General features: G+C 39.9%; 1 protein-coding gene across 1 annotated transcript; it reads left to right on the top strand.

Annotated features, from left to right (window-relative positions):
• Positions 1-4398: 4398 nt before the first annotated feature.
• Positions 4399-13313, top strand: wdr73 (WD repeat domain 73). Its single transcript, XM_085365322.1, has 8 exons — positions 4399-4463; positions 5374-5441; positions 6160-6245; positions 6344-6432; positions 8265-8332; positions 9544-9708; positions 11547-11906; positions 13005-13313. Exons 1-8 carry the CDS (start codon positions 4405-4407, stop codon positions 13256-13258), a joined length of 1149 nt encoding a protein of 382 aa, XP_085221448.1. The 5' UTR covers positions 4399-4404; the 3' UTR covers positions 13259-13313.
• The last annotated feature ends 260 nt before the right edge of the window (positions 13314-13573 follow it).

Consider the following 13573-nt stretch of genomic DNA (forward strand, 5'->3'; position numbering starts at 1 on the left):
AAGAGTTCCAATGTGATATATAACACATATAACACGCACCTCTCTATGCTGGTATACCTGTCAGTCAAAAGGCCACACGCTTACGCGTCAGCCTTAATAGTGTCCATATGGATGGATTTAACAGAAAAACACCCACTATATAGTTGCAGTGAGGGGAGAAACTAACCATAGATACCTGGCTGTAAACATGGTTTTTAATGCTGTTAACTTGGGCTCGACTCAACCTTAAGCCATCATGGACTTGACTTGCAAACAAGAGCAATAAGACAGGATTGAGATACCTGCAACAGAGTCCTTCATGGTTTTACAAAGGCCTGTAGAAAGTAACAGAAAGGAGATCACTTTTATTTTGGAGTATTTCACAGTTCTTATATGGATCCCACCTCCACCAGACTAAAAAAGTTAAATAAGCTGGAAGAGTTCTTCACAAGCAGGAAGGGAAATGGAGCAAATCCCCCCTAAACTAAGGAATCACTGCATGTAAGATGGCATCAAATACAGAATACCATCTGAGACAGAGTTGGCTGGAAACTAAAATTGCCCCTTTTCTCATTCAAAATATTTTATCAAATAAGGACTTAAATCAATATCACAGAAGTAAATAAATAGTTTTATTTATTTGTGTAATGCATCATTCTTTTGTCAGAGGAACAATCACATCAGTAGACAACTGAAAAACACTTGTTCTTTGCTTTCTTGCACGCTGTCACTCAGTATTGCCAAACTTCTTTGTTTGTGAACCAATGTTGGTAAAGCAGTCTTCCTCACACCACAGTTTGTGAAGAAATTCTGCACACTGTTTATTGTCTTTGCTTATTGGCAGAAAGCATTAGGACCTGCTGGGATCCTTTTGACGCTCAGCCGGGGGCAGTTATCCGGCTCGTCTGATTATCGTATCTGAGGAAAACCCAGGCTCTCCTGCTGCGAGTGTGAAACAACAGCTTTGGGACAGAGGCCATTCACATCTCTGTGGTGTGATAGACTCAGCAGTGACAGCTAATGTGAAACAGGCTGCTCTTTGTTGAAAGCATGTGGCTGCTGGTTTTGTAATATGTTAAATGTGTTTAGCGATGTGTGACTGTTTTACTGACTCATGAAACTCAGTGTTCAGTCGCCGCTGCTGAGTAAAATTTATAAGCTTAAAAAATGAAAAGAATCTCAGCAGGTGACGTCAGATATACACCCAAGACTATTTGTTTCCCGCAGCTTCCCGCTGTCCAATCAATACATTTTATCAGATGCCCTTTTAATGATTCCTGGAGTCAGGATTTACACAACCCCATCTCCAGTAGCCTTGGGTGCCTTTCTTCTAAATAAACAATTGGATATGCAAAGGAGGATTCCTGAGTACTGCTCCACAAAATATCAACAGGGAGGTGCAAAAAACCTTTAAAGCCACTCAGGCTGAAAATTGCCAATTAAAAGAGGGAAGAAAGGAAGCCATGCAGCACATCAAAGAGATGTTGGCCAGAAAGTTCACAATGTGCAGCAGCCTGCGTGAATGTGAACTGAAAACAGAAAAACAGCGAGATGGTATCATTGTACAAAGAGGAGTGTGACGCTGACCACATTGCTGGAGGTGGATGGAAAGAAAAAAGTTGCTGGACAACCAGCAGGAGGGCCAGTTCAGAGGCTGATAATCCCATTTAGCGATTGCCAGGAGGAGGTAAAAAGTGGCAGTGAAATACTGGACATGGACACGTGGGATTATTATAAAAGTTCAAAAAAGACAAAACCTTGATCCAGCGAAATCCAGGACACCACAGAAGAGCCTGAGTGGGGGTGACAGAAAGAGAAAAGAAAAGAAATGCTCGCATAGAAACTATAAGAAACATGACCAGGATAAAGAAAGTCAGGAAAAGAAATAACCTAAAGGAAAGCAGCTGAGAAAAAGAAAGAATGGAAGAAGGTCGAGAAACAACTGACAAAAGTCAAAGTAAGCAGTAAAGGAAGGAAAAGAAACAGCTGAAAAAACAAGAAAAAGAGGCAAATAAGGCAAAAAGGGCAGGGGGAGAAAGGGAAGACAAAGAGTGGCATCTGGATTTGAAAGCATGCGACGTCTACAGAAAGCTGCTGATTCAGCTCAGGCTGAACAGGGGGTTTCTCTTCCTTTTCCTTTCTCCATTCTCCCAGCTTCATCTTCACCTCTGTAACTTTAATGCACTGCCACCTCTGTCTTTCCTCACTTTCTGTCAGCAACATCTTGTTTGATAAAAAACACATTTTATCATATCTAAAGCACTGACAGACTAATATTTTAGTGGCTTACTAAATGAGGATTCAGACATGATAGCCTGAAGTATTTGAACTAACTCTCACTGATTATTTTGTTAGAGCAAACAGTTCCTGCAGCTCTGTATGCAAGCACGCACGTCTTTACTGTCCTGTACAGACTCTGGTTTGGACTCCCTTGTTTCTCAAGGAGTGACGGGAGAAATGGAAGGTCGAAATGTGACTCAGATTCTCTGCTGTGAGACAGTCGGAGGAACAGAATGACAGCACTGCTGCTGAGGAGGAGGAGGAGGAGAAACTGCAAACAACAGCCAGAGAGATGAAGCTTTGAGCATGGTGGGATTGATGAGGTTTCAGCTGCTGTCCTGGAGAAAATTGAGGACAAATATAAGCTGCACTCAGGGCTTGAATATTTGATCATTTAACTAGAAACGCCCAGCATCCCAAACATAACATCTGTTTTTGGTTCGTTTTCCTTCTGGCAGCTTCATTTAATCACATTATCAAAATAAACTTTTGCTCTGTTGCTCTGATAAAGGGGGAAGTATTCCCTCAGTACACCACGCTTTATTTACAAAATTCAAAATCTGTTAATCGCTCTCAACTATTTTGCATTCGTTAGTCTGATAGAGACAACCGGAAGCACAGCTTAAAGGCTGGAGGAGGGCAAACATCCCAAAAGTTGTCTTGAAAATATTCTTCTGAGACTCTTGGTAATTTCCTGTGCTTCCTTGTTACGCACTGTTGGCATTTTTATGACTTCCAATTCTTTTATCTGTATGGTATTTTATAATAAAGGCAGCTACAACAGGGCGTCTGTTGATGACAGCTGCTTTGTACTGTTTGGAAAAAATGCTGGGTCTTCAGTTCATTAAGCCTCTGTGGCCATCTGAAGGCAGCAAACAATAGATGTGCTGTCAGAGTGCCTCGATATGAAGCACGACCGTCCACTGCGTTTGTCTTCAAACACTTTTTTGGGCCTCCTTGAGATGACTGTTACCATACACGCATTAGACCAGTGGCTCGAAATCCTTTTTGTTATGCTGGAGACTTTGAGTTTTGTTAATAAATGGAAAATGGGCTGATATATATTCACCCCTTTATTACTTAAGCAAAGAACTTTTTACTGCAAGCCGCATCAGCTCATCCTCACAGCACTGTATTCTGCAGCTTTAAGCTCCTCACGGACGCTTCAAAACGCAGACTGCATGAGCTGGGAATCAAACCACCAACCTCATGCTTGCGCCGTCCCCTGATTTAACCTCATCTCTCTATGCTCACCTTCTTCTTTCTTCTTTTGCCGCCCCACACAGAACCTGGTTCCTCCAAGTGCTTACCCACAGGAGATCGATTGTTGTGGTTTTCTCACTAACACTGTAGGGTCTTTACCTCACAACATCAGCCACCTTGTTGTGAACTGGCACTATACAAATACAAGTGATTTGCTGGGATGCAAAACTTACTGTACGTTCATCTTCAAATATCTAAAATTACTGTTTTCTATTGAATCAGTTTAACAAGCGAATATCAGGTGATTCAAATTTATTCCTGTGTGCTGTTTTATCTTTTAATTGTATGCATGTAGATGCCATCTGCTGTAAAGCCTGAAACCAATAAGGAGAGTCTTGATATTTAAGGATGCCTCTGGCTGCGTTGGCCTAAAATATCAAATTAAAAGTTAAAGAAGCTGTGCTGTGTTAGCTGTGCCAGGGATATCAAGAGGACCAAGAGGTTCTTCAGGCTGTAGAAAGCTGCATATGGAATCAAGCAAATTAGTGCTTTGAATATCAGCTCAGTTAGATATTTGTTTATTGCTTATTTTTGTCTGGGGATCGAGTACAAAAACAGCTCATATGGAGCCCATGCCAGCATCTGAACAGGGACTCAAACCAGCAACCTTTAGGCTACTAGTCAGCTGCACAGGCCTCTGTACTTGATTATCTGCTTCTTGCATCTGTTTGTTTAACGGATTAAGCTAGAACAGACCCTGCTGTTTTGTTTCTATCTAAACTTTAATATGTTACTTTTGATTGAGGCTCGCTTCCTCCAGACCAGCAGGTGGCGGTGTAGTTTTCATGAAGAAAAGAAGCAGTAGAATAAAAAGCAGAGGGAACTAAACAGGAAGTGGTGGATGATCAGCAGCACCCATGCCTGCAGGAGCTGTTGGGAGAGATGGAAGATGCAGAGTTTGAGGATATTTTAGATGACTGGTTTATCGAGTCACTGAAAACGTGAGTAAACTTTTTACTTTGTTTGAAACGTCAAATTTATATTTTTATTACTACTTGCTAACCAACATTACCAGCTTTGCAAAGCAAACTCTTAATTTTAGGCATTTTACCCTCCAGCAGCTTTCGATTGTTAATAAACACCACAACAAAACATTATTTAAATATATTTATGTTTATATTTAATTTATTTAAATTCGGCTTACGGATATCTCTCCTAAAATTTAAATAAGCTCCAAATTGTCACATTGTATTAGTTCATCTCCTACACTTATTACTCGTGGTTTAAGAGGTGTTATATGTGTGATTCATTTTCAAAATAAATTTAGTGAATTCGAGTTTTATAATCTAGACGAATTATATGATATGATGGCTCCACTGTAGGAATCAAGTTGTAGGTAAAAAGAAAAATGTTCGCGTTGATTCTGTAGACAGAAAATATTACATATCATAAATTGTGAATGAAGTCTGGTGTCGCGGTTAAAAGGCCTATATTTTAAACAATATGATTCTGTATCCCCTGTATTGTCATTGTACATGTTCAACGACATGCTGGGTGCTCCACAGGGACTAAATAGTTAGACAACAGGAATAAATACCAAACAGCACTACATACAAAGGAGAAGGCGCACAAAATGGACATTTGCAAGGAGACACCAAACAACTTGGAATAAACATCAGGAATGCAGCTGTAGGGCTGTTTTTGAAAGGTTTGCAAAACTAAGGCAGAGTGAATTTATATTTTTCTGAATTCCTTAAAAAAATTAAATTTTACAGAGTCACTATAACAAACATAAGGCGGGCTCACCTTCACTTTTGACTGTAGCGCTCAAAACCACGTCACGTCAAAATTGAGTTTCACTGTATTTTATGTTAAACTCTATACAGAAATTCACAAACCTTTTTCCTTCAGGTACAAAGACCTTCATGTGTATCAGCTTGAACATCCCACCCAGGTCCTCGAGTGGACGTCAGGGAATAGTAAGTTGATCTAATAATTTAAAATATGATGATGTGGCTTGAAGATATGGAAGCCCGTTTCCGCCACTAAAAAAAAAAAGAAAAAAAAAGAAGCTAGTATCCATATTATCTCGAAATTTCGAGAAATATAACTCGAAATTTCGAGTTACTTTTCTCAAAATTTCGAGTTAGCTCTGCCAATCAAAAATATACGTGAATGAGGTCGCTTTCTTGTTACCCGGAAGCATATGGTGCAGGACCGCGCACGCAAAAACGGATCCCAACAAATTAAAGTATGTTTGCTGATAGTAACACCATGTGATTCAGCTAATAACACAGGGATTTCATCATTTGTGAAGCCAGGCTGAAAACACTCAGCAATCTGCATTCACGACTGGATGTAATACCGGTAGCTTAGCTGTAGCATTTGTAGCTGAGGGCTTCAGCTTCCGGGTAACATGGAAATGACGTCATTCACGTAGATTACTGATTGGCAGCGCTAACTCGAAATTTCGAGTTGCTTTTCTCAAAATTTTGAGTTAATATGTCGAAATTTCGAGAAAATAACTCGAAATTTCGAGATAATAACTCAAAATTTCGAGATAATAACTCGAAATTTTGAGTTATGGATCCTTTTTTTTTTTTTTTTTTCTGATTTTGCTGTTATAGAAGACAGCTTTTCAGCTCTTTCTTCATTAGCCAAATCATTTGTATTAATCATTTTTTTTGGTGTTTGTAGGCGTCTGTGTCGCAGGCTATAGTCAGTCCAAAAATGAAATTTTAGAACTTCGCTTGCCGCTGAAACTTCTTGCTGATGAAAATAAGGTAAAAATCAGAACATTAGTCCAAACTTTGAGTTTATTTTTCTCTAGGAGGCGTTTCAGATGTTACTCTGAACTTTTCCTGTTTGCTTTTGTGTTCAGAGTCTCTGCGCAGAACGGGATTTTAAAGTTTCCCATGGTGGTTTCACAGATGGTCCGGTTCGCTGCCTCACACACATCCCTGGAACAAGGTGAGTTCAGACCAGTGCTGGATAAATTACCCTTATAAGTAACATGTTACATTAAAGGTACGGCCAGTCTTTTTTGAGGTTATTTAATAGAAACAACTTCCAACAGAGTGTTTTGCAGCTTGTGGAGACCGCCATGTTCCTCCCCTGTATTTGTAGTAGCAGCCACTAAGGACTTCACTTCTGACTAAAACTGCTTTATGCATGTGACAAAGGCAGAGGAGAAGAGAAGTCATAGGCATTCCTACGGTGCAGTGGAGCGACACTAAAATTCGTACGTGCACCTTCATACTCAAGATATGTTTGATCACTTGAGAAAAGGTCAACTTGACAAAAGAAATGAAAACGGGAAGGAAAGAGACACACGACTTAATTAAAAATAATCCTCTTCCTCCTCACCTCAAGCCTCATCTCCTGAACTGAAGTCTGGGCTTTAACACAACAACAACAGCTGGTTATAAGTTAATATTAGTGAAAATCTCTTTGAAGTGCATCTAACACCAGCTAACAGCGGGAAAAACAGCAGTGCAACCAACAGTTAAGTATATCCTCAACTTCTCTCCTCAGTTTAGCTGTCATCAATCAGAAGTGAGCTTCTGACTTATTGGCCTGTACTGGACTAAGAAGCATCCACATCCATTTCCTCTGGAGGAGACTGTAAAACTTGTAACTGGTGAATGTTTATCAGCCAGCATTGACAGCTGAGGTAAACAGAGGACTGACAGCCTTCCTAACAGAGGCAAAAACTCTTCTGCAGAGCCAGTCCAAACATGGCGTACAGTCTGTATCCAACGTTTTTGATCTCTCTGCTGACTAAAACATGTCTGTTCTACAGCGGCTACCATAGGTAGGATTATACACTTTTAACAACTATATAATTTGGAGGGTTAAGGAAACAACTCAGTTGACTACAGTCTACAATTTACTTCCATTATAAAGTAATCTGTAAGATTACAGCCTTATCTGCTGAGAAAATTAACTCCTTAACAATAATAAATACAACATTTCCCAAGCTCACGGCTGTATCCCAAGAAATCGGGGAGAGACAGAAACTTTGCAGATCCTTCAGGCTTTTATTCAGGAGCAGAAAAATGTAACATTTGAACAGTTGTTGATTAATTCTTTGAAAAGTACTTACCTGCTTATTTAAACTGCAAACCAGGCAGTAATTGGAGTACTGTTACTTTGTTTCATCAAACACTGGTTGTGACCCACTTCAGGGAGAGAAACTTGCTTCACTCTTTCCAAGGTTTTCTAATCCACACGATGCCTTTTCCTGCACCAAACTTTGGTTTCAAAGCTTCTTTTTGGGGAATAATGAATGAAAAGAGGTCTTCTTCAAAAAAGGCACACTGAAAAGCATTACGCATTATTCGGGTACTCTTTATATTTTCTACAGTTCAGTTTATTATTCTTACCTATCACGTATTTAACACATTAACAGATTTATAAAAGTACAGAAGGTCAGTCAAGAGCAATTCAGAGTATTGATGAACTGTTTAAAGGTTTTAAGCCTAAATGCTAAACGTACAATTCTTCAGTTGTCTAAAAATCATCATAATTGTATTAAACTTGTTTAGACTAAGAAATTACTTACAAAAACCTTTACTAGATGAGCTGATAATGACAATAATTAACTTTTAACAAATCATTGCACCAGAAGATATATCGTGCCTCACGGTGCGATGCACAGTGTGGAGGGTCTGTGTTTTGTAGTTGTTATAGGTGGTGTGAGTCAGTGCTTGTGTAGATCTTTAGATCTGATGGTAAATGTGAGGGGACGATATAATCAGTAGCTTCGCAGCCTTTTAATTAACGTTCTGTTATTTCGGCAGGTGTGCTGTGACCAACGACGGGCTGAGCTCCGACCTGCAGGTGTGGGACCTTGGAGGAGAAGAGAGCGGTGAGTGTGATTTCCCTAAAATTTCAAAGTACAAAAGTTAGGCACTTGCCTAAAAAAATTTATATAAGAGAAAAATAATGACAAAGAGAAATTTAGTAAGACAGGTCAGATAACCAACAATAAACCAGAACAAAGCATAAAAAACATGAAATTAAAACCAAGAAAAAGAATAGGAATCTGATAAAATTAAACTTAACAGCAGTCCAGTAAAATTAATTAAGACCAAGAACTAATTATGAATAAAATCTCACTTAAAACCTACAGAGTAGAATTTACTATCAGTCAAAAACTTGCAAATCATCGCTGTGATTAACGGTGATTTTCAGTGATATGAATTTAAAGTGACATGATCTCAGTACAAAAAGCACCAGATTTTCTGGGCATTATGAGCTGAATGTATTCATCTAAATGCAAAAAGGTTCTCACTTCTGATAGTGTTTCACAGAGTGCAATAAAAAATATTCAAGGCCTTTTTAAATGTAACTCTTATCTACAGAAGCTGTTTTGAGACGACTCACTGAATGGATGAACCTTTTTTATTCAAGGTTAATGACTTAACTAGTAAAAATCACTGAATCATAACAGACTAGATCATAAAAGAAACTTTTCCTGTTGAATTCAATATTTATTTATACAATTCTTTTTTTTGGGGGGGGGAGATTTTGCTGAAATAGATTGAAGTTAAAATTGTTTCTGTTGTAGCCCAAAGAAGACAAATATAGGAGGGAACCTAACCTGAGAGAAGAGTATTTGTATCATATCGTGCACATTTCCTGTGTTGAATTGTTCACCAATAATAATTGAGAGAAATCAGAAAGGTGGTCAGACGTTGACTGCCCAACCACTATTACAGGGTTCAAATTGATTCCTGACACCTGATACTTCACGTGTCTGACTGTCTTAATTTAAATGAAAGTGACGTTTAGACATAGACATCTCCACCAATTAATGCAAGTTAAAAAAGATTTTTGACGAGATTAGAGCAGTGAAGTGGGGTTTCACTTCACGTACGCTTTCAATTTCTGACCTTTTAACTGTGTTTAATATGAGAGTTTGCTATTGTAATAGCATATATAGGAAGAAAATACAGAAGGGAATAATAGGTCCCCTTTCCTGGTTTACAGCAAACAAGGTAAAGGGAATAATTATAAAATGTGGTGAGGCACTTCTGACAGTGTGACTGGTTTTCTTTTCCTTGTCATCCATGACAGATGTGATCAGGAGAACAGGAAGTATTAAAGGGAAAAGGAGTGCTTCAGAGAGAGGCAGCAGGATCGCAGCTCGACCCTCGTCAGCACCACAAGTTCTTCACGGAGCTCAGATCAGCGACGTCCAGCTGACTGAACTCACATCAGGAGAGACTCTCTATAAACTGGGTAACCCCACATTTACAGTTATCAGTTTATGTTCACGCTCGCCTGTGAGCATGGAGACTATAAGATTGGTTTAGTTTGTGTCTTATTTAAGTAGAGGTGAAAACTTAAGTCGAAGTGGTGCTTTATGCAGTTTTGTGAGACTGTTCATCTCACTGTTGTGAGATGTCGAAATTTGAGAAATGTCATAAATGCTTAAAAAAAATTGGAACAAAAAAATTGGGAGACATAGTCTTACTCTTTCTCAAGAAAATATAATCTAGATTCAGATTTCCATCAGCATCGAGACTAATCGTGAATGGCAGCGTGAAAGAATTAAAGTGACTTTGTGTGGTTTGTTTTATGCTCAAAATCTAACTGTATTCTTACTTTTGGTAAACTGGTTGTCTCTCCTACTAATACTATAGTAATGTAAATCATATTTGTAGTAAAGTTTTTATAATGAAAAGAAACTGTTCTTTACGTATAGTTTTTCTTAAAACAGTGTAATTATTGAGCTTACAGTTGGACTGGGATACAATCACTGTTTGTGAAGGACATCTAAGATTTAGTGTCACATGAAGATGAAAAAAAAAAACTGCATGTGTTCCTGAGGAGAGCGAGGACAAAAGCTTTCTGTGCAGCCAGGAGATGTTTTCCTGCTATTCTTTTGTGGCTCGCTTAAGTAAGTTTGATCTAGAAAGAAAGGCTGAGCTGTGTTATGATGCAGTATTATGTTGTAGGCCACCCACTGTAACCCCTAGGAAGATCTGTAACTTTCCATTTCTTTTCCCTGCTTTATTTTATTTATTTTTCCACACAAAAATAGTTTGCTGAAGCTCTGAGTGGAGGTGAGACTGTGGCTTTAAGGCCTGGAAGTAATACAAGTAAAGTGAGCAAACAATAAATATCATTGTTCCATGGTTCCCAAAAATTAAAAAAATAGTTGGCATCAAAGAGAGCGTCCATCTATCCACCTGTCTGCTCCTGCAGTAGAGCATCAGAAGTCCATCCCAGCTTTCGGAGGGAGATAGGCAGAGTGCATGCTGGGCAGGTTGCCAGTCTATCACAGAAAGAGGACCTTTCATACTCATCTATGGCCAATTTAGAATCACCAGTCACCCTAACATGTATGTCTTGGACTGTGGGATGAAGCTGCAGTATGTGGAGAGGCAGAGAGAACATGCAAAGGCCAGTGGATTCAAACCCAGGACCTCGTCACTGTGAGGCTACAAGGCGTGGAACAGTTCACAAAACAGACAAAACAGAAATTCTTTTTATCGTTTAAATTTGTTTCCTTAAACTTGTGCCAAGTACATAAATAGTTATTCTCCGTCACATCTTAACTAAAGGAATATTTTTCTCTATGCTAAAATACAATGATTCTGGCATCTTTAAGACATGTTGTGTATGATCAGAACATAAAGACTGAAATGACTGAAGTTTATACGCTACTGAACAGAGCCGATTTCTTCTTCTTTTTTTTTCTTTCCCCATGAACCATTTGATCTATAGATGCTCCAAAGTAGTAACCACTGCTTCGCTGCACGCTGCATATTATCAAATGTTAGTAGTTTCCTCACCACAGTCCTTTCTCTGCTTGTTTCTGATCATTATGCACAGCCAGTGCACCAAAACAAGGCCAACAAACGACCAGCCTGATGTTTTTGTTTCTGAGCACTTTGCCTGTAATTGTTGCAGCAGGAGGGCCATTAAATGCTCTTTCAGCTGGGGGTTTCCTCAGCTGTTCAGTTTCAAAACACTGATGTTCTAGTCATAAAACCATCTCTGCAGCAGACTGCAGTATGTAATCTCTCTGTAATGTGTGTTTTGAGACATTTTGCGTTGTTTTGTCCCAACAGAGACCGACTCAGCAGATCCTCTGAGTTCCTTACAGTTCGTGAGTGACACGGTTTTCCTCGCCGGCTGCTGTAACGGGAGTGTTTACGTTGCCGATACTCGGACGTCTGCTCCTCCTCAGCTTTCACATTCACCATCTTCAGCCGAGTCTGTCATCTGGTGGACGGATGCTGCTGCAGGTCCACATCCGTCCAGCCGCAGGGTCATCAGAGTCTCCTCGTCTGGACAGGCGGTGGTTTCAGACTTGAGAAATCTGGGAGGGGCGGGGTGTCAGGCTCAGCTAGACGTCCAAACACCAGGCCGCTGCAGCCAGGTCAAAGTGTCGTGGGCTCCAACACTGGATGACTGTATCTCAGTGTCAGGTCAGTTTATACAAACAGTTTTTTTTCAGATGTTGATGTAGAGGTGGCTCTTCTATGCTGTGCCATGCGTTTATGAAGTGGCTGTTCAGTCTCTGCAATGTAGAGTTCTGAGCTTTCCTCTCTGTACAGTGCAGCGAGGAAAACTCAGACCTCATTATTTGCATCACGTCACAGTGGAGCCCCCAGCATGACTCAGGATTGAGTTATGGTTCTGTGTAGGATTATGGAGGTGCATGTGCGTACAGTCTTCCATGTGCGTAGGTTAGATGCTGACTGGTTGAAATGATTTGAACAGTCATATAAAAGAAGACACGGAGGAAGTGAAGTGTTTTACAAACATGGCCTCTGAAATTACTAACAGAAACATCCAAAGATTGAAAGGATGTACTGGCAGATTTAATTACTCATAAATTTCAATCAGGGTAGCGTTATTGAATTCTTCCAGCAGCAAAGCGCCGTGAAATGTTTTCATCACTGAGCATCAACGAGAGAATGAGAAATCTGTCATCACTCTTTTGTAAAGGCTTCTGCTTGTGAAGGTCTTGTTTTCATACTTTTGGAGACGTTGCCACAGTGACCTCAGTCTTATAACAAATTAATTATGGGCCTTTTTAGCATTTCTGATCCTGCATGAGAGCCAGTGACATGAATATTGGTTTACAGCTCTCTTTAAAAATACAAATTAAATCTGTGAATCTGACGTGCAGCACAGTCTTGCAGACTATATGATTACCAATAGAAAAACATTTCATTAGGTAAGCGACTGCAGTAGAGGCCTTCATTTGTGTGCTAATTGTAATTATCAACTCTGTTTATAGCAATCAGATGTAAGTATAGTAATTTGTCACAAAAAGGCAAAAAGACAAGATGATCAAGGGGCTTAAAGTCTACAGTCAACATGTGGGTGTCTGCAGAAATGAAAGTTCAGTTTGTTAACAGACTAATGCTACCATTTCAAAGTAAGTGGATAAGTTAGTTATCAGTTTCTTGACTTCATAGTTGTTGAATGATTTGAACTTTTAGCACAATATTATCCTAATGAATATAAATGTGGGTCAGAAAGAAGCCTTTTAAAGTTTCTGCCTTCGTCCTCATCAGGTTTCAGTGGCGTTGTTCAGATCTACAACACCCGTCTCTGGGGGGCGGAGCCGCAGGAGGCTCGACCGCTGTTTGAGCATCGCGGTCACGCAGTTTCATCACAGCAGACTGATGACAGTGTTCCCACCTTCGTCACCTCCCACATCTGGCACCCCGAGCGGCCGCGGACGCTTCTGTCTGCAGCCTCGGATGGCTCCGTCCACGTCTGGGACTGGGTGGACCCGGATCGACAGGGTGGGAGCCCAACACCATGAACAAAGTGAAGGATCGCCTGGGACGAGTAAGATGATAGAGCCATGTTATAAATTACTGAGGCACTGCTCCACAAACTGATGTGTCTCAGTAAAAAGGATCAATCGCCTTTTTATGATCAAACTGGAATATGGTTAAAGAAACAATTTAGAAGGAAAACAAACTGATGGAAATGTGGAACTTGTTTCATGAGAATCAAACTGATCTTTGCCTTTAAATTACAGAAAAATTGCTGGAATGAATTCACAGCTGTTGGCGGTGACTGCTCTCATTTAGGAACAAATTAAAGCAGATGACTGTCAGGTTCGATTACACAA

The sequence above is a fragment of the Diplotaxodon limnothrissa genome, linkage group LG11 (genome assembly GCF_057381915.1).
Source record: "Diplotaxodon limnothrissa isolate DT_005_m linkage group LG11, D_limnothrissa_male_GT1.1, whole genome shotgun sequence".
In the NCBI taxonomy this organism is placed as follows: Eukaryota; Metazoa; Chordata; class Actinopteri; order Cichliformes; family Cichlidae; genus Diplotaxodon; species Diplotaxodon limnothrissa.

Bases quoted from the DNA above. Each gene is read 5' to 3' on its own strand.
- wdr73 (XM_085365322.1), top strand. From the start codon at position 4,405: ATGGAAGATGCAGAGTTTGAGGATATTTTAGATGACTGGTTTATCGAG. The intron at 5,442-6,159 runs GTAAGTTGATCT...TGGTGTTTGTAG, and splicing joins CGAGTGGACGTCAGGGAATA to GCGTCTGTGTCGCAGGCTAT. The intron at 6,433-8,264 runs GTGAGTTCAGAC...TTATTTCGGCAG, and splicing joins ACACACATCCCTGGAACAAG to GTGTGCTGTGACCAACGACG.